Source organism: Monopterus albus, unplaced genomic scaffold (assembly GCF_001952655.1).
Source record: "Monopterus albus unplaced genomic scaffold, M_albus_1.0 scaffold133.1, whole genome shotgun sequence".
Taxonomy (NCBI): Eukaryota; Metazoa; Chordata; class Actinopteri; order Synbranchiformes; family Synbranchidae; genus Monopterus; species Monopterus albus.
The window spans coordinates 6,163-27,193 of record NW_018128013.1 but is presented as its reverse complement, the minus strand read 5'-3'; the positions used below and the strand labels follow the sequence as shown (position 1 = coordinate 27,193).

The 21,031-nt window shown below is 39.5% G+C and overlaps 2 protein-coding genes across 2 annotated transcripts in view; both read right to left on the bottom strand.

The window, feature by feature from the left end:
* LOC109967651 (inositol monophosphatase 3-like) overlaps positions 1-3,300 on the bottom strand; it is a 9,764-nt gene extending 6,464 nt beyond the window's left edge. Inside the window, exons 1-4 of the mRNA XM_020613387.1 lie at positions 3,166-3,300; positions 2,391-2,463; positions 1,668-1,813; positions 390-546 (exon numbers count right to left, since the gene is read on the bottom strand). Of these exons, the coding sequence (XP_020469043.1) occupies positions 390-546; positions 1,668-1,813; positions 2,391-2,463; positions 3,166-3,300 (511 nt within the window). The remainder of the gene's footprint in view (positions 1-389; positions 547-1,667; positions 1,814-2,390; positions 2,464-3,165) is intronic.
* Positions 3,301-11,750: 8,450 nt separating this feature from the next.
* dars2 (aspartyl-tRNA synthetase 2, mitochondrial) overlaps positions 11,751-21,031 on the bottom strand; it is a 15,407-nt gene continuing 6,126 nt past the window's right edge. Inside the window, exons 8-16 of the mRNA XM_020613360.1 lie at positions 20,187-20,288; positions 18,944-19,123; positions 17,027-17,134; positions 16,762-16,824; positions 14,547-14,699; positions 14,181-14,399; positions 13,982-14,092; positions 13,824-13,899; positions 11,751-12,434 (exon numbers count right to left, since the gene is read on the bottom strand). Coding sequence (XP_020469016.1) covers positions 12,247-12,434; positions 13,824-13,899; positions 13,982-14,092; positions 14,181-14,399; positions 14,547-14,699; positions 16,762-16,824; positions 17,027-17,134; positions 18,944-19,123; positions 20,187-20,288 — 1,200 coding nt within the window. The 3' untranslated portion in view covers positions 11,751-12,246. The remainder of the gene's footprint in view (positions 12,435-13,823; positions 13,900-13,981; positions 14,093-14,180; positions 14,400-14,546; positions 14,700-16,761; positions 16,825-17,026; positions 17,135-18,943; positions 19,124-20,186; positions 20,289-21,031) is intronic.

The window sequence follows — 21,031 nt, the reverse complement described above, 5'->3', positions numbered from 1 at the left end:
GCAGAGCCTTTAGCTATCAAGCTCCTCTCCTATGGAACCAACTCCCAGTCTCAGTTCAGGAGGCGGACACCCTCTCTACCTTTAAGATTAGACTTAAGACTTTCCTTTTTGATAAAGCTTATAGTTAGGGCTGGATCAGGTGACCCTGAGCCTTCCCTTAGTTATGTTGCTATAGGCCTAGGCTGCTGGGGGGCCCCATGATGCTCTGAGTTTCTCATCGATTGACAATGCTACTTTTTTCACAGACTCGGAGCAGAGCAGGTTTACTTGTCCTGCTACATTTGTAGGTATTGTAGAGGCAGAATAAAGATATATTTTAAACTCGATTTGGAATTTTATTGTGAAATTTATATGAAATTAAGAAGAAGGAACTTCAGCAACATGCACACCTGTATATTCCTGCGTAGCATCTAGAGGATCAATCCACACTGTGATGCTCTCAGCAGGTACATCCTTGCCTGCTGGTATCTTGTATATGTCTGCTGGAATGTCCTGGCTCCAGGTTGCTGCCTTATCAACTACATTGTCATGTTCCTCACTGTTCACCTGAAGACACACACACAAAGACACTAAGGCTGGACCCACACATATGACTAGTCTGATATTTGTTCTTTGGGTAGATAACCAATTCTAAATTTTGATATTAGAATATTCAAAACAGCAGGAAATTTCAAAGCTGACACAGTCTGGGTGTGATGATGAAGAGGAAAGCAAACACAAAGCAGACAGCGTGATCCGCTGGTACTCACATCTCTGAAAACACTGGAGCAAAAACTCCAAATGTGCATTACTCACACCGACCAGATATTCTAAATCTAATGGTGATGTTCGTGCCTGAAAAAATATCAAAACCTTATAAGGTAGCATAAGACCAATCTAAGGATAAAATACAGATTCAAAAGTTCCCAGATCAGTAAAGCATAAGCAAAATATTGTTAAAACACAAAAAATGCCTCTTTATTGTAGTAAAGCATACAGACAATGAGCTACGTACAACCTCATTTTCATCAAAATAAGCTGTTTTGATGTAATAGCTATGTGCAGCCGACTGTGAGACTGTTGCATAAGGACCGTCTACAAAGTCCAACAATAAAAAGAGGAACAACAAAAATATTCAGTAGCTTCACTCTTAGACACATTTTTCCAAACTGTGTGTTGTGGTATAACCAATAGGAAACCAGTGATGTGTGAAGGGATTTTGGTCCCACCACCCTAAGAGTGATTATTTTTATAGTATCTCTTTCTGGTGTTGCTGTTTACAGACGGTCCCTGCGCTCTGTTCATTGTCATGGACATGTCTGAATGAAGCCCTGAGGACCATAATGTCAAAGCTACAGTATGTCTGACTGTCAGAAAGCTGCTGCTTTAACAGATTAGAATATTTGAATATTCAATGACTAAAGGCATCTTGCAAACTAGAAAGGGCATTTCCTAGAGGTTTTGATATTTGTTGCTCATGATAGTCTCTAGTTTTGGACTTAAATGTCTCAGATTATTGTAACTTCTCAGTGCAGAGATCTTTCATCCTGAAATGTAATAAAGAATTCTATAACATCGCTGTTTCAGTAAACAATGAATGGCTAAAGAAAAGAGCAAGAACAAAGCAGCAACAATGCAACATGTAGAATAAAAGAAACTTTTACAAAAGCTTCATTGGATGTGCTCACCATGATTTCAGGGAAGGTGTTCTTTATGAGGTTAAACATCTTTCTGTGTGACTGCAGGTCACCCATGGTCAGCAGCTCACTATCTCCCACCCTTGTCTTGCCCTTTGACTTTTCCTTCAGACTATTTTCATCACGCACTTCTTCACCTAGGGAGAATTAAAAAAATAAAAATAAAACTTTGCTGATGCCATTTACGGACCAGAGATAGCCCTAAATATTCAGCAGTGCTTACTTTTTAGTTGTTGTAGTATTAAAGGTTTCCAATACAATGAATACTGAGAAGGCTAAGGAAAACTTCACTTTTAGTGAACTACACAGCAGTTCATTGGTTAAAAACGCTATCAGGGAGGATTTAAACATCCCCCCTGGACTTACAGCTAAGGCCACACTTAAATGTAAATCTTTAAGTAAATAACATTACATACAGTATAATCAACCAATAATGAAATAATCAAATACGGCTGATGCAGCAGCATGGAAAGAGGCCAGTGTGGAAAATCTTAATCATTTGTTAGCATTCTAAACATAAGACTGTTGGTCCCATGGTGAGAAACAAACAGTTTACTACTCTGAAATTTTATCTGTGACTTTGTTGGAGGTGACATGTTCAAAACAATTACAGTTCAATACAAAATCGCAACCTGGGTGTTCTCATGACACTAGATAAAAATAATTTTTAATTTCAAATGTGATCACCAAACTGTCAAAGATAATGTTTTTTACCTCTTTGCCACCTAGTACTGCAGCCTCTACTGACACAGCCAGCAGATCCCTCAAATCCACTTTTCGCCTCTGTCTGCAAAAACCAAAGGACAGAACCATAACGCTGTGAACCATTCTGCACAACAAGCCCAGTGAGACTATATCAGACTTAGCAGCTTCTGGAGGATGAATGAGAAAGCAAGTTTTGGACAGAACAGTAGCCAATATAGAGTACTGTGCTCTTACCCAATATCTTGGAATCAAAGCATTCCCATGATGTTGGACAATATGCAAAGATTCAGTGTTTCCCCACAGAATACTGAACCCCAGATAACAGTGATCTTCTACAGGTCCACAGTATCACTTGAAATATTTTTTAAAAACCCTTTTTATCTAATAAAAGTAGTTCTAAATGTTGTCAAAACACAAGTATATAGTATAAAATTAATAAATATGCACTCATTCCAATTGCCTGACCTGCCATTTCTGATTATGGCTGAATCCAATTTTATTTTTAAAAACTGTAATTGACAGCAAACATTTTTGTAACTTATTGAAATAAAAAAACTGTAATAAATATAAAACATTGTATTAAGCAAGTTCTACATTTCCTGTATTTCTCTCACAAATCTCAGAAGATACAGGACAAACGTTTTTGCAAACAAACATCCAATTAAAAATGGAGTGCAAAATTTGCACTTCCTTAAATGCGAACGGGTGCAACAGGTGATACAAACAGGACAATGTCTGTTATATCAATCCCAATGAACATGAAGTTCAATTTTAAAGTGCGTACATGGAGTAGCCGTGGTTCTGGGGCACAGGGTGTTGACGGTTCTATTCCCGGTCTCCTCAGTCCAAATAACCAAGTGTCCTTGGGCAAGATAGTGAACCACAAGTTGCTCCCGGGGGTCAGAGCAATACCATGCATGGCAGCTCTGCTGCCATCGGATTGTGAGTGAGTGATCTATAAAGCACTTTGCCCAGGTAAGGTAAAAAAGCACGATATAAGTGCAGTCCATTTACCATTTCAGTTTTTCTTTGATGCGTTTTACCATGGGTTGGACAAACTGTACATATTCATTTTAAGTGTTTCCAATAACTTCCTCACTGTGTGCTATTTGAGTTTTGGATGTAGTTTCCCTTTCTTCGAGGTGTTTCTGTAGGCTCCTGTGTGCTCTTTTTGTTCACCAAGCACTTCCAATGTGCAAGTGAACACGAGCCTGGTATAGACACAAGCATGAGGTGAACACTACGCTTTCAGTCTGTGCCACTTTTTACGACATGAGCCTTTCTGTGTGCAAATTTGACTGACACAGAATCAGATCTCAGACTGATGGGCTGGTCAGTGGTTATGACCAATCAGTCTGAAAACCAGCCAACTCCGATCCCCAGCTAACTGATCGGTCTATCCCTTAAAAATTGACAAAATTTTAAACAATGTCATGAAAAATCTTGACAAAATTTTAAACAATGTCATGAAGAATCAGATCAGCTGGTAGGCTAGTGGTTAAGGCGCAGCGCTCTCGCCACTGCAGCCTGGGTTCAAATCAGGGTTGCGTCAGAAAAGGCACCGGCGTATAACACGTGCCAAATGTCAACATGCGAGTCGTCAGTGTGACGATTCGCTGTGGCGACCCCTAAACGGGAAAAGCCAAAAGTTACTTTCTTTCATGAAGAATCAGATCAAAAATAAATTACAAATTTGAACAGACATCCACTGGCAGCTTTTTGTGCTGGACGCTTCTAATTGGTGGTCAATATTTATTCCACATTTAATAGTATTCATTCAATATGGAAGAAGTAACTGAACCTCCTTGAGCCAAGAAGACTACTGATTTTGAACACTACTATTGATGTTGAATTTCTTAAAGCCCAGAAGGTTGTTTAAAAATGTTTACTGTTGTTCTGAAGGTATAAAATTGTAAACATCTCTCCTTAGATCTGGATTAAAACCTTCCATTTGCTGCACAATACAAAAAAGATTTTTAAGCTCTCTGTCAGATTGAGACTGGAGAAAAAGATTATTGTCATTGTACAAAACAACATCATCAGCTTCACCTTCTAATATGCTGCTTTACATTAAGAACATATCTAAAATGCAGCTGAGAGAATGTAACAAACACAAAAAAGAAAATTTTTAAAAAGTGAAATGCTCCAATAACTAAATGGTTACAGTACAAGGCATATATGCAAACACAGCATGTGCGACGTCAGCGGATTGAGTCCAGCCAACGACCTACAGTATGTCGCAGGTCCTCTCCTCTGTTTCCCCTCTTTCCTGTCCACCTCTCCATGACCCACTTAACCCCATATAAATAACATAAAATATGAAGAAATTAAGATATTTCCTAATTCAATTGCGGTAAACTGCATGTCCTTGCTCTTTTGTTAAAAAAAAGCAATATTTAATGCAATATGTTTGATTAAATGACCGAAGTACCAAGAATTGTTATTAAAAAAAAAAAGCCAAGGTCAGCCTGAGGTACAAGCAGACTAAGTCAAGTGATAAGACCCCAACTTACTCCTAGGCCCTACATCCTCACAGTGGTGGAACAGAAAAGTCCTCAGATTATTTACTTAACGCTGCATTAGCTGAGATTCAGCACAAATTCAACAACCTGAGTAAAAACTGTCTAGAAGTGTTTTCTCCCTGCTGTACTACTTTTTTCCTGGATTAGCAAATGAAATAATTTTGCTCAATTTGCAAATTTTTCCTCAGTTTCAGTCCAGGCCACATGGTTAGTCCCATGGTTTAGACTGCAGTCTATGTAGCATTTTAGTGAGAAGTTGCTAAAATTTAAGGCATCAACACACCTAGAAAAGTGGGGAGTTCAACTAACAAAGTGTAATTTAATTTCTCTTGTTTCACATACAACTCATGGTTATCTTATAATGTTATGTGTTAAGTATGTAACACTGAAAACGATACAACAGTGGTTGGAACATTAGTATTGTTTCAGAAATGCTGGGAAAAACATCTCGTTATAATTTGCTTGTGTTATTGCAGATACATCAGCTACAAGCAATGTTAGATATATGCAAGTCGCAAAAATGTTTTCCTGCTGTGCTACCTGACTGCTACAAGTGTATCTGGCTGCCGTGACCACATATGAATTAGTTTCAAAGACAGGGCAGGAGGATCGAAGAGGAGCAGAGGGAGAAAAGGAGGCGATACACATAGTGTTTGTTTTAACTCTCACTTCAGCATCAAAATATAGTTGAAATGCCAAAAGTACAAGCTCTCATACACAATAACAAATTTCACATTAACATGTAATTCATGTACATAACTTTAATGCTGCAGCTGGTAAATGTAATTTGAATGTCTTCACACTGCTGAGCAGACTGTGAATATCCCACCAGGGATCAATAAAGTCTGATGATTGCACAGTATGTCTTTATTATTAATGATTCCAAAAAGTAGGTACAAACTACAGTAATCAAATCCATGTAATGGAGTAAAAAGTGTAATACTGGCTTCTGAAAGAGTGAAGTCAAAAAATGAATTAGCAGAAAACAGAAATACTCAAGTAAAGAACAATTACCTCAAGATTGCACTTTAAGTACTGTACTAGAGTAAATTCATTTAACACTGCATCTTACCCAGCTTTGTCTGTAAGATTTACAGCCACTAACGTACTAGAATATTGACATCTATGAATAGTTGGTGAAAGTTAACGCAGGAATCCATCTTATTCTAGGCTTATCTTCACCCATCTAACCATCTCCATTAGCACTGAGACCAGCACCACAGCTGGCGGTGGACTGGTGTCAATGTACCCGAGATGTAACCTAATGTCACCTTGCAATCACAAAAGGAGCCATAGCTGCATAAAGTCCTTCTGGGTTAACGTTAGATATATTGAGAACACACACAAAACAAACAAAAAAAGAGTCCTCGTAATGCAACAGCCAGGTATTGAGAACACACACAAAACAAACAAACCAAGAGTCTACCTGACGTGGCTGTCACGGCCAACAAGGTGTCACAAAACTAACCAGATGCTTCACGCCTGAGGCTTGGTTTTAGGACAAACTGAATCTAAGAACACACATACACACGGGCTAATTCCGTTCAGTTAGCTAACGTTTGTTGTTTAGCATCTGCCGACGTCCGTCTGACGATAAGCCGATAACAGCTGTGGCTGTAGCAGCATTGCGTTTCTTTGGCCGTTTGTCTAGTCCTTATTCTCACTGTTATCTCATTAAATCGAGATAAATGTTTACTGGCTTCAACGGCGAGACAGATCACGTCTCTGTTCCGTCAGTTTCCTCCGTACGTGCGTACGTACGGTCTTCTTCTTCCTCTTGGAGTTTTATTGCAGTTGGCAAACAACGAACAGATGCATTACCGCCACCAACTGGATAGGAGTGTCGATCAGGAATCTAATGATTTATCCATCCCAGCTGACACTTGGCGAGAGGCGGGGTCACCCTGGACAGGTCGCCAGTCTATCACAGGACTGACATGTAGACAAACAACCAAGCCCACTCACACTCACTCCTAGGGGCTATTTAGAGTCATCAGTCAACCTAAGCTGCATGTCTTTGGACTGTGGGAGGAAGCCGGAGTACCCAAAGAGAACACGCAGGAATCCAACTACTCTTTCCAAAATCTAATAGACAATTATATTTCCATTAAAATTTTATAGAATCACCTAAATTCTATCATTTTCATTTTTCCAAAATACTGAAACAAAACCAGTCTCCAAATCTTCTTTGTAAAATATCACAGATCAAATGCCACATTTATATCTCTCAGTAAAGCAGCATACCATTAGTGTTTAGCTTTTCAATCTCAATGCTTTTATATTTCTATGACCCTCTGAAATCACCCTGAAGAAAAACCCTAACCCTGCTTCTGAAAAGACTATGGATCTAAGACTAGCTACTTCATGCTCCACTACTGTGTTTGCACAAGAGCACTGAAACCTCAAGGGGGCACTAGTAGGGCTTTACTGTAGTTATTCTTGACTGTATTTACAGATGTGAAAGCGATTTATGCTTTAATTAATCACCTCCACTGTGCACTTTACTCTCACATCTGTGTACCTGATGTTATTGTCATACAGCATATACAGTATAAAGTGTTTAAGTATCAGAAATACTACAAATGGAAAATGCATTATTTGCAAGCGTTCAAGTATGCTGTAAATGTAGTCAGGGGTATTATTCCTGCTTTGCATCATACCGACAGAGGTGACCAAACCATAGAGCAAAGACGATAAAGATCCAGATCAGGTGATAGTTAAATACAGAATAAGACACCTGATTGTCAGACATTCATATTATTTGGTGACAATTGAATATCGGAGACTGTGTGTATCATTTTCAATTACTTTAAATGATTCCATTATATTTAAATCCAAAAAATCTACAGTTTTTGAATGAATTAAGCATGTAGAGGGTATCAGTTTGTGTCTTAATAACAGACATTTAATTGATTTTCAATGAAAAAATGTCATTGTGTCATTGTACATGATAGTACAGTATAAATATTAATAAATTATAGATGTGGAAAGCATTCCTACCTTTATTTTTTGTATTTCATCTCTTTCTGTTTCAGCTTCTGCGGAGTTAAATTCATTTCCATAAAATATATGAAGTCATCAACTCTGCTGCTGTGTTAGTTCAGCCTGAGGATTTAAAAACAAAAAGACACATTTTTGCCTTAAATTTAAATGGACAGTGTGACATATTGAGAAATGTGTTTATGATATGCCATGAGGAACTTTACTCTGTGTCAACTAAGAACATCTTTAAAACGGAGTTGCTAGGTGGCATTAAGGGCAAGAAAGGCATTTGATTTACTCTTTTTTCTCTCTGTTTTTTTAGTATTCTGCATTACACTTTATGGCTGGTTCAACACAAGTGATACTGAATGTCAGCTGAGCGGTTGTAAGTTTAGTGTTGTTAAAATGTTTAGTTGTTTATCCAAGAGGAACATGCAAAAAATTTTAATACCAGCAATAAAACGTCTGTGGGGATTGTGTCTTTGTTAAACATAAGACCCATTCAATCATTTGAATAGAACCATCATTTAGTAAAAATGTACTTCAGTGTATGGCTATATGTACATAGCCATACATGGCCATGTCCTGCCAAAATCAAACCAGGTTGTTTACTTCATCACTGATTATCCTACTGACTGCCAAATGTACCCAAATATTAGTGGTGATGTGGTGGTAACTGAAGGCACAAAATGTCAGAGCCCTGTGATAACATCTTAAAACTGTTCTTCTCCTACAAAGAAACAAATGGTGCAAATACAAAATATATTTTGGGCTTTGGCGAAGTTTGTTTTGGGGTTCATTGGTAAAGAGGTTCATGGGTACGTGAGTAGAGAGGGTGTGCTTGAAGAACAGGGCAGTAGGTGTGCTTGTGTAACTGTTATCTAGATATGTATATCTAGCTAGATTGTTAATCTATTCTCTCCCTCTCTCTATGTGTATGTATATATCTCATTGATGGTGAGATATAGTGATCGAAGAAGGCCGTAGTGATAGATGTAGCAATCCCAAGCGATAGCAACATCAGGAAGAAGGAACATGAGAAGCTCAAGAAATGCTGAAAGAAGAGTTAGAAAAGATGTGAAAGGTGAAGGCACAAGTGGCCCCCGTGGTAATAGGAACATTGGGGGCTGTGACCCCCAAACTGGGAGAGTGGCTCCAACAGATCCCAGGAACAACATCTGAGATCTCTGTCCAGAAGAGTGCAGTCCTAGGAACAGCTAAGATACTGCGCAGGACCCTCAAGCTCCCAGGCCTCTGGGGGTAGAGGACCCGAACTTGAAGGAAGGAATACAAGACTGTCCCAAAAGTTGGCGGTGAGTGGGGAATTATTTATTATATATACTGTATATATATAAAAGATTATTTAGGACTATCTATGTAACTATTGAAGGAAACAGAGTTCCGTAGCAGTGAGTCCTAAAACCCAGAAATGAGTTAGTATTTTTGGACTTCCAGTTCCCTCACCCTGAAGTCAATGGTTTTTTGAATGGGTTTTTGGTTAGATGTCTGAAATAGGGTCTGTGGTTAACACAAGCTCAAAACATTTTCACATTTTGTTCCTTGGCATAAAATATGTTGGCAAATCAAATCAAATTTATTTATATAGCACTTTAAAACCAACATCCAGTTGACCAAAGTACTTTACATAAGCAGAATAAAATCATGATAAACTAAAATAAAATGAATAGGTTTTGTGCAAAAATAAAACAATAACTCAGACACAGATGACACACATTCAATAAATTAGATTAAAAGGAATGCATCAAGTCCTACTGTGGATTAAAAGCCAAGGCAAATAAATATGTTTTAAGCAGTGATTTAAAAGTAGTCAGGTCAGTAGCTGACCTAACATTAAAAGGTAGACTATTCCACAATTTAGGGGCTGCAACACTAAAAGCATGGTCACCCCAGCATTTATATATGGCCATAGGAACCTCTAAAAGAAACTGGCTTGAAGATCTGAGGGACCTTGTAGGTGTCTTAAAAAATGTGGTTGCTAACAAGTGGCTAAATCAGACTACAGAGGCTGTATGGGATGTTACATGTCACCACACCAAACAAGCAGACATCTACTCACTAGTCTGCCTTTACAGCCACGTTGTATTTAAACTAGTGCACTTGCAAACTATTCTGACACAGCTGTGACACTAGCTAGATCAGGTCACGCTAAGGGGATTTTGTAGAAGAGGAAAGCGTGCAAAATCAAATTACAAGTTCGAAGCTGTGGTGGTGATGCTGAAATCATGGGACCGTGGTGTAGTTTGTTTATAGCCTAACAATAGCTTTTTACCTTTGACGACTGTGTCTGGGCTTCAAACATCATAAAAGTGATGTTCACTTGTGAAGATTATCTTGCTGAACAAAACGTGTAAGTGTCAAAATGTTGTTTGTCACAGATCTTATTTTCTGCAATAATCTAAAACCCTATAGAAAAAAACCCCACTGGCTTTGTGTTGAGAGAACCAAGGTGATGCTAACTTCCTACAAAAATACATCATTTTGACGGCTCTCTATAGAATTGTTAACATTAAAATATAGTTTAGTGGAATTTTATACTATGAAACTTGACATTCATTTGTCTAATTGTGAGCTTTGTGGCATTAGAGGACTCATTTCAGCAGCCTGACAAGGAAGTTGCTGAGGAAGATTGTAGCAACAAGGATGACCTCCACTCACACACTGTGGATATCAAACACATGGTCAAAAACATTGTGCTTGTTAATGTCTGATCTGAAATGCACAAAATTGTTGTTGAAGATGTTTCTCACAGCAACGGCATCAACAAGATGCATGAAACCATATATCAACACGTTAGGAACCCTCTCCAAGATTTCTCTAAAAACATAGAGATTCAGTACATCTAATATGTTTTGGTACGTTTAAAAATATATCTAGCTGACAGATTAATACGGTGATCAGATACTGAAACTGCATGGAAATAAGATCTTTCTACCATGTCTTAGAATAAAACAAGAAACGTGTAATATGACATAAATTGACATAATAAAGATGAAAACCAAAGATTTTAAAATTTAAAATTTTATGTGCGCAAGCCCCGACTGCTGCGAAGCCGTCGGTCAGACTTGCAAAACATAGCAGTACAATGTTTGTCCATATGTGGGGAAATAAGACCCAATAACAGAGAAAGGTCTGGGATTTGGCTGAATCAGGACATAATATAACATAATACATAGAAGTTCTAGAGCAGAACAAGTGACAGAGAAACAAAGACAAAGACAAGATGGAGCTCTTTATTTTCCTCCAAATTTAAAAGTCAAAGACATGAGACTCTTAATCCATATGAACCAGGAGGACCTGCAGAACATTCAGCTACAGCATTTGTAAAAACATTACCCTGCCAGAACAGCATGAAATGACAGAGGGAAAATCTCAGAGGGGCCGAAAAAGGGACTTAAAACTAAAATACATTCAATTACGAATGAGATGAATGTGACTGACAATGAAAGAGGAGCTGAACTGAAAACAGTCAAAAACACATCAAATTTAATTGCTTACTATTCAAGAACTACCCATTGTATCAAAAAGCTGTTTTAGACCAAAGTAGAGCAAAGTGTGTGGTGTCATTGACATTTTGAATGACCCTCCTATGTGAACTGCACAGCACTTAAAAAAAAAAAAACAAAACAAAAAAAAAACTAACCTCACAAATGAGGCACATGGGGAGCCTATATACCGACTGGCCAAATTAAAAAAATCTACCAATAAACACTGAACGAACAGTCCACTCACAACTAAATATTTTTCTTTAGATGTAAAAAAACAACTTGACAAATAAAGTTTTAAACTACCAACAAATAAACAATATATTTCTCCCAAACTGGTTGTAAAAAAATTTAAATCTCTGTTAGTATGCTTTAATGTTCCGCATTAGCAGTATTTCTCTAGAGTTTTATTCTTGTCAAGGTGGAACATGCTCTGAAACATCTGGACCAACATGTGAAAGACATTGAGTCTTTTTACTTTGAAGAAATTGTCCTTTTGGGAGAAACCACCATCACAGAGGTTCAGTTTGTGTAAACTAACACCAGTCTAACCAAAAGTGTCTTTTATTACCCATGAGACTTGGTAGAAAGCTTTTCTTCTTTGTTTAACTTGGTGTTGGTCAGTTTTCATTCTGTGTCCTGTGGCTGTCTCCGTGTACACCTTTCTCTTACATTTCAAACTAACACTACTGAGATTGGGCCACAGCATCACTTCATCCTCATTTTCTCTTCCTCCTCGTCTCTGCCAATCAACTGCCAGAGTTTTTTCATAACTGTCTCCATGTCCTTATCCCCTTTTTCCTCTGTTGTCAGGGTTACAGAATCTGGGAAGGCATCGCCTCTTCCTGTTTCATGTCTTCACTTCCCCGCACCTCCTCCTTGCTCTGTTGGCCATCTGACAGAGATGTGATAAGACTTCAGCTCCTCGTCAGACACCAAGTCAGGAGCACAGCTCATGAGGTCATGACCCCGGAACGACTTGGGGAAGGCAATGACGTCACGGATGCTGGGGGCCCCAACCATGATGGAGACAAGCCGGTCCAAGCCTAGGAAAACATGGATGAGCATTAAGACAATAATAAATACATAAACACATTTACCTTTTTAACTCAATTATTACTTTTAGTAGTATACATATTACATTTCATTTATTTTGCTGTTTTTACTGTATATTTACTGCTCATGCACGGCTGTTACTTTAAACTCCATTCCCCGATTTCCAGAGGTTTTTCTTACTGAGTCTGATTATTATATTGTCACGGACAGGCTATGCTGTTATAGTTTATGTTGACAGATATGCAAAACTAATAAATCTGTGTTTTACTGGCTGCATTTTATCACTGTTACCACTCTGCCTTCAGCGACACTGGACTATAGGCCTTCTGGGGCAGTCCCCTGGTGGTCCTTGCCACCATCCCCTGTGATTCCAGTGGGCATAGCTTCCAGCTGACCCCCTACCAAAATGCCCAAGTCCCAGAGTAGACAGAGAGACAGTGGTGACATCTCCATTGATTCTATGGACAGGTTTCTCCTTTACAAGCAATAAAGTACATGCATGCAGCAGGAGGAGGGGAAAACCCATCACTACAATGTCCTAACAGCTTGTATATGGTATTTAGAAATTAAACACTGTACTGGAAATCAGTAAAATAGAGATGAATTAGTACATGGCGTCCATCCTTGCATTTCCCAAACCTTTTAACCACATATGATATAAATCTGTTAACCAAGTATAGCTAGCATGACACATACTCCAATGAAAAACAGCAGCTAGTAGCAGGATAACTCTAGCACAGACTACACAAAGTTAACTCTTAACATAGAGGGACTAGAACTGAGTGCCTGAAAACATCAATGTACAGGGCACAGAAGCTCCTTCACACACGTAAACCCAGCGTAATAAAATAACATTAGCATTAAATTCCTGAATGTTGCACAAATTAAGAGCCCAAACCTGCTCATAATATACAGTATACAGGCTATCATAACTTAAATGATGTGCCAAAATAAGGGACAAAACATGATTTCTCAGAAATGAGATAATTAAGATCAGTGGTCATAACATCACCGTCTCCGACTGATATTATCTTGGACGGTCCTGTGTTTCTTGGTTTTATGTTTCTATGTAACACTGATGACATGTTAATAAGAAAGAACTGAACTAGGAAAACAAAATGGAAAACACACTCGGATTAATGACCCTTCTCTCACTTTAGAACTCTTTAGCCCCCCACCACCCACCACACACAGGGCCCCCAGCAGTGCTATATCTACGCTTGAAGGTGCAGTCATACTGCAGTTTGGTCAGGCTAAAGTGACTTATTTGCCTGAGGATATAAATAATAATATAATTATATGCTTTTTTAAAACTCTGACAAACTGACTCAGTGGTAATTATTAAAGCATGCTACAGTCAATCATGGAGTTAACTTTACCCAAAGCAATGCCTCCATGTGGTGGAGCTCCTGAGTCCAGAGCCTCCAGCAGGTGAGAGAGAAGACTAGGATCCTCCTGCAACGAACACATGACAAAACCAGCTGTGAACACCAAAGGTAGACTGACCACTGGCCAAATATATTGTATCAAGACTTGCCTTGAGGATATTCTTCAGGACATGAAGCTGCTCTGAGGCTTTGTGGATACGGATGGATCCTCCTCCAATCTCACAGCCATTCAACACCAGGTCATAGTGCTGACCACGTACCTAGAAAATTGATAGTACACAGTATAAGGCTTGATGCATCCCATGAGATGGATAATTATTTCTAAATATCCTAAAACTACATGATAACCTTGTGTGGGTCTGTGTAGAGTAACTGTGTATCCTCTGGCAGCGGAGCAGTGAATGGATGATGGGCTGACTCCAGCTGCTCCGGCGCATCTTCTTTAGAGAGAAAAAGAGGGAAGTCAACAACCCACAGGAAGTGGAAGGCTGAAAGGTCTCGGAGTGGAATGCCATAAGACTCCAGGAGCTGAGCACACTGCAGACGAAGACTGCCCAGCAAGGAACGCTGAGGGCAGAGCAGTGGCATAGGAAGATACAGGAGAGAGGAAGAGTAAGGCAGAGAGACAGAAGGGAAATTAATAATCATGTTATAGAGTCTTATCTTTCCCTTCATCAGTCCAACACAACCTAACTTTGATGCCACTGATCTTACCACAGTGTGGAGGGAACCGGCTGCCATCAGCAGCAGATCTCCAGATTTGGCTCCAGTTCTCTTCAGCAGCTCCTCAGTGGAAGAAGCAGACAGCAGTTTCTGCAGGGGAGACTTCAATGTCTCATCTTCTCTGACCAGCAACACGCTCAGCTCCTTGGGACAAAACATAAAAACATGTGCAGAAACAACACAGTGAGACAGAGTACCATAGTAGTGAGCCCTAAAATATGGAACTGAGTTAGCATTTTTGCTCTTCTGGTTCCCTCGCCCTGAAGTCAGCGGGTTTTTTGAAAGCGTTTCTAGTTAGATGCCTGAAATAAGGTCTGTGGTTAACACGAGGCTGGTACATTTTATTCTATGACATAAAGTGCATTGGTAAATATCCCACTAATGGTCTTTTCATGCTTTCACATCTTTTTATAAGGCCGGTTGCTAACAAGTGGCTAAATGAGACTACAGAGGCTGTCTGGGATTTTACAAGTCATCCCAACAACCACGGAAATTCATCTACTCCCTAGTTTGCCTTTACAGCCTCTTTATCTCTAAGCTTACACAGTTGCAAACTATTCTTTGATCACTAGCTAGATCAGGTCACGCTAGGAGGTAAGATTTCATAGAAGAGGTAAGCGCTATAAATCAAATTACAAGTTGGAAGTCGTGGTGGTGACGAAGTCATGGGACTGTGGTGTAGTTTATTTACAGCTTAACAACTTGCTGAACAAAACCTAACTATCAGAATCCACCGTTTGTCACAGAGCTTATTTTCGGCAATGGTCTATGGAAAAATCCCACTGGCTTTTTGTTGAAGGAACCAGAGTAATGCTGTAGACTAACCATGTTGGCCTACAAAAATACATCATCCCTATAACACTCTATACTGGGAGTGGACACAATATTACCACACAGAGGTATTGTAGCATTTTCTGACAAGATACAGATAGGTGACAAATTAAAAGAAAACCCAGCCTCAAGTCCTTTATGCTGCATTTCCACTATTGGAAGCTAACGAGTGGTAGACCTAGTACTTCCTTTAACCATCACCAAGCACAGCCTCCGGGGTTGACACAGACCATCCTGCTTTGTTTATACACTGTATTTTCACTTTGTCTGTCTCTTTAGAGGAGTGAAGGGCTGCTCTTCTCACACACACTCAGCCAGCTGTAACGCTAACGACTTTTAATAATGGAAGAACCCCTTTAGCGAGGTGTTAGGCCACCACATGTCACCCGAACAGCTTCAGTGCACCTTAGCATTGATTTGCAGTGACCCTAAGTGGACCCAAACCATGCCAGCATCTGCATACATTACGTTTCTCCACTCGGTTATTCAGGTTCAGCCTTTAATTCATCACCTGTCTGTAGGGTCCAACACACAGTCAGACACATTCTCACATTCTCAAAGTGTGGGGCGCCCCACTAGTGGGGAATAAAGACATGACAGGTGATGAAGCCTACTATCTAGTGATTAGATTCATGGTGGGAGTGGTGGGGGCAGAGGAGGGACCCATGTGTGTCTTGTGTCTTAAACCGTTGGCAGCAGACAGCATGAGACCCAACACATTAAGAAGACATTTAGAGACAACACACCCCAGTCACGTTAATAAGCTACTCGACTGGCAGAAAACCGTCAGCAGGAAAATCGCATGGTAAAATCTGCATCAGTGGACAGCAAAGCACAAATGGCTTCCTTCAAAGTTGCATACAGAATTGCACAGTGCAAAAATCACACACAATTGCTGAGCAGCTCATTCTCCCTGCTGCTGTAGACATGGTGTCGATTATGCTGGATGAGACAAGTGCTGCAAAATTGAAACGATACAGTTGCACTTATATTTTATCCGTTTTCAACTTAGTGTTATTTGATATTTCAATAAATCTGAAATTTTAAAATTGGCCAATTTCGTTTTTTCATTTTTTGACAAGTGGGGCTTGAAAATTCGCCCACCCTCTTAAGTGGGGAATGACAGAAAATGTTTGAGAACCATTGCTCTATATACAGGCATGTACCATATGAAACTGAAAGCGTTTCTCATTTCATTCATTTTTATCCTTATTTGTTCTGTTTCATAAATAATTTTTTTGTTTATACATTCTCTGTTCCTTCTCATATTTAGTATTAATACAAAACAGCAAAAGACAAAGCGAAAAAAACAGACATGATGACACAACACTTAGAAGACATTACAAGGTGTGTAAGTGATGAAGGAGAATCCTACCTGTCCAAACTGAGTCTTGGCTGTTTGTTTCAGGTGTTCCAAATTTTTCCCAGTGAAATGTTTCTGTGGCCAAAAACAAAGGATATCATTTGCGACCAACAGACTTGAAGGAGTCAACAAATGGAAGAATGACAAAACATAGATCCTACTAAACTGGTTATTTATCAAACACACTTTTCATGTCTCTTCATAGTACTGAACCATGTACTGTATTTTGTGTACACTGTAAAGCACTTATACCAGAAAAAAAAGCTTCTTCTCTTACCACTCCACTGGGGACACAGATGGCCTGAATGGAGCCTCCTGGTTGGCTAAGAGCAGATCTGAGGAATTGAATTTCCGTGGATAAGAAAACCTCAGTCAGGTCAATCAGCTAGACAGGTGGACAAAGACTGGTAATCAGAGAGATGTGCAGAAAACAGCTGGTTAAACAGCCAAACACACAGACATATTCACACCCTCTTGAAGATGCAGATGACACAACAGGTTTGTTCAGGACAGGCATCATTACAAGCAGGCTGCCCAGTAGATGACTGACAGATGTTCCACACATATAGACACCTCTCACTGCGCTCTCGTGGGTCTTTGGTGGCTCTTTTGGAAACAGTGTTAAATTTATGTTATTCACCAAAATCAGAATGTAAATAAATCTCAACTGTGACATGGGGACACCTGCCTATTTACAACACACTCGATCACAAAGCAAAATTGGTGGGTTGGCCAGATATCTCTCAGCTTAACTCAGGGATTCTGGTATCACAAAGCTGGCTCACTCCTAACCACGCTGGATTAACATGGCAACCTATTCTGTGCAGCTAACCTGCTCCATAGCAGTTCATCTACACAGGACCAACAACCCAAACACAACCAATCAGCTTACTGGACAAACAGCATCATTACTCAAACAGGATCGACAGACAAAAGTAGTGATTGGCAATTACATAACAAGTAATAAAATAAAATAAGTAATAAAGAGCAATAGATGTTCAAAGCATTTTCATTGTGGAGCAAGAGGAGAGATAGTTCACCACATTTAATACATTATGAATTGTGCTAGTCACATTCGTTGAATTTGCACTACACGGTTTTCATTTCAACAGCATTATTGTCACTGCATATATTCTACCGCTCCACCTCATAATAACTAGAAATAATATCCACTGTTTTTATTAGGAAAAAAAAATTTAACTAGACAGCACTCAGGGAGCACAAACCTCCACCAAGGCAGATCAGTTTCCCCATAATGCCATTAAAAACGTTTGTGGAACAGGATGACGACCCGAATCAGCAACAAAATGAAATGGACTGTTCTATGGGCCATAGCCAACCTCTGCAAAAGGCTTCATCAAAATCCATTCATGACAAAAAAAACTTGATAGATTTTAAATACAGAGCATGTTGAAAATGCTTTGGCCTTACATTTAATATCTGGATATTATCCCTGGTGTTTCTACAGCTTCTTATTCTATTCAAGTGATGTGCTCATACTGAATATCAATCTCTGCTGCTGCAAGGATCACATTTCCTGCATGAAAGCACAGTTTTAGTTCCAGCTGTATTAAGTCACACACATGGTTCCATTGATGTTTGTAATTAACCATGCTTTCACGTGAACAGCCTTGTAGCCAGATTGGTAAACCCAGAATGAACAGAGCTGGTTGACAGCCAGCTTCATGACAGTGCTTATCCAAGATCACCAATGTCAGGCTAAGTAAAGCCAGGTAACCTGAAGGCAACCAGAGGACAGTGACTTTGCTTCATAATACAGGCCTCAGGGGTTAGCTACAGGTTTCAAATCATTCTAAACAATGTCTCATATCATCTTACCTCAAGTAACTGCCCTTCAGAGATTTAGGGTGGCTCTGAGTGAGGTAAACCAATGTTTTGACAACCATATGTAAATTTGATTAAACTACGTGAAACTGTAAAAGTAGTGTGTATTCATTAGTAAAAACAAATAGGGAAAAGAAATCATTCAAAATGCCAGAACAAGGCTCATCTCAAATGGCTGCAACACAATATTCACAACATAACTGTAACAGCAGTAATTACAGCTACTGTAAAACCTGTACCTATCAGTTCACTGGAGCTTCCTGAAAGCACAAGAAACTGTCTGACATTCAGTCATCCAGGACACATTAAGAAACAAACAAAACATTTCAAAGAACCCACACTCACCCACCTTCATACTGAACCTGGTATCAGGTTTGTCCACACCATAGTCCCTCAGGGCTTCTTCATACGTCATGGTTTGGAAAGGAACCTTAATGGGACCTTTCTCCACAGGCCAGGAGTACTGTAACAAACCCTCCACCAGGGACATGATCCCTGCCTGGTCCACAAAAGACATCTCAATATCTACCTGGGAGAGACGATGTGAAGATAACCATTTAGAAACCAATGATCAAGACTTGTTGTAAATAAAGTCAGTACCCTAGATGATGTACAAAGGTGAAGTGGACAAAAAAACCCCAGAGTAAACCAAATCTAATCAGCACCTAGACCAAAGGAGAAAGAAACTATGTGCATGAATGAATGCAAATGGCATGCAGCTAATTAATGTGGTAAATGGTGAAATCCCTCAAAGTATTTTTACACTGCTCAAAATAACTAAAATGACATGACAGAGAACTGGTCTCACGCTCTTCTAGTCTGTGTATGGTTGCGTTAGGAAGGGCATCCGGCATAAAAATACACGCCAAATTTCAACATCCAAATCCTCAGTGTGAAGATTTGCTGGGGTGACCCCTAACGGGAACAGCCGAAAGTGACAGTCATATTCCCATATGGTCTAGTGGTCAGCGGTTTCCCCCAGATGTCACGAGTACAACTCTTTCCTTTAATTCTCTGACAAAAAAGTGGTCTGAGTTTTGACACTGTGTTTACACAGAAAGTGTAACATGAACATCACATCAGCTCTGGTGCTCAATCAGTACCTAGACAGGTGGCGTTCAGGTACAGGTAGAAGGTACCGAGTTGAAGCCACCCGTTTTGGAAGTGCTCAGATATGTACAATACACGATCGCAGTGGTTGTTTGTTTACAGTGTTTGCTAATGAGCTCGCCAGCTTGAGAATGTTGACACGCCCACAGCAAATAGCAAGATTTGGCAGAGGTGATGTTGCGTGTTAGGTTACACACACGTTAAAGCCTCCTAAGGCATTCAAGTTCATTTTCCTGATTTGTAATCACATAGTGGTGGGTATGTACTGGGCTCTAAGAACTTTCAAAATGTGGGTGACCTACAACTCTGTAATGTCCCTGAACGCCTCCTGTGTGGACACAAACGCAGCACTGGAGCTGCTCTGCCACGTCTGCTGTGTAAACATAGTGTCAGGCCAGCTCCAGACAAACATTTCATTTCAACACTGAAAGGAAGCATCTTAAAAATACTAGTTTGTCCTTCCCCGCCCCTGCCCATCGTACCTGGGTGAACTCGGGCTGCCGGTCTGGTTTGGAGCCTTCATCTCTGTAGCACCGAGCTATCTGGAAGTACCTGCCACAGAGACAACAGAGCACAAAGACAGACTGTCAAGCAAGTTGAATGAGATCATTAATATTATATCTGACACATGTCAGGCTAGAAATTGCTAGAATGTGAAAACTTTCAGCTTAAGTGTCCCAGCTTTAAATCTAGGAGAGCTAGATTTACTCAGTATACTTCAGTAGTTGTGTACACTACTTGAGTCATTCTACTGTATGCCACTTCATACTTCTAGTTTGACTACATGCAAGTGGCAAATATAGTAATATTTATCTGTAAGCAGAAGTTACTAGTTATTTGGTAGAATAAGATTTAAGAGATGTGACGCTCCTGAGTGCCTGAATAATATAAGATATTTATTCTGACATGAATTCTAATCCATGTTCTAACTATATGGAATAAGGAGTGCAACTGGATCAGTCCCTAAACTAAACTCCACTGTGTCTTTAGAATGTGTTGTCTGTACCTTCTTTCTTTCCAACATACAAATCATATAATCATCTTATAAAATATCATCTGATCATTGTAAATTAAGCTGCACATCAGTGTATAAATAAAGCAGTGACTGAAATGTGACTGAATTCAGATAGCTAATATCTACTTTTACTTTTGATACATGAAATATATGTTGGTAATCATTCTTTAAAGCTGCATTAACTAACATCTCCCTCAAATTTTTGATCTTTAAAGGCAAAGTTAAAAGCAAAACAACCTCGATCTGTATCCCCTCCTCTTCACTTCTTCTCCTCTTCGCCCATCCTGCCCTGTCTGTGAAACTAATTCATAT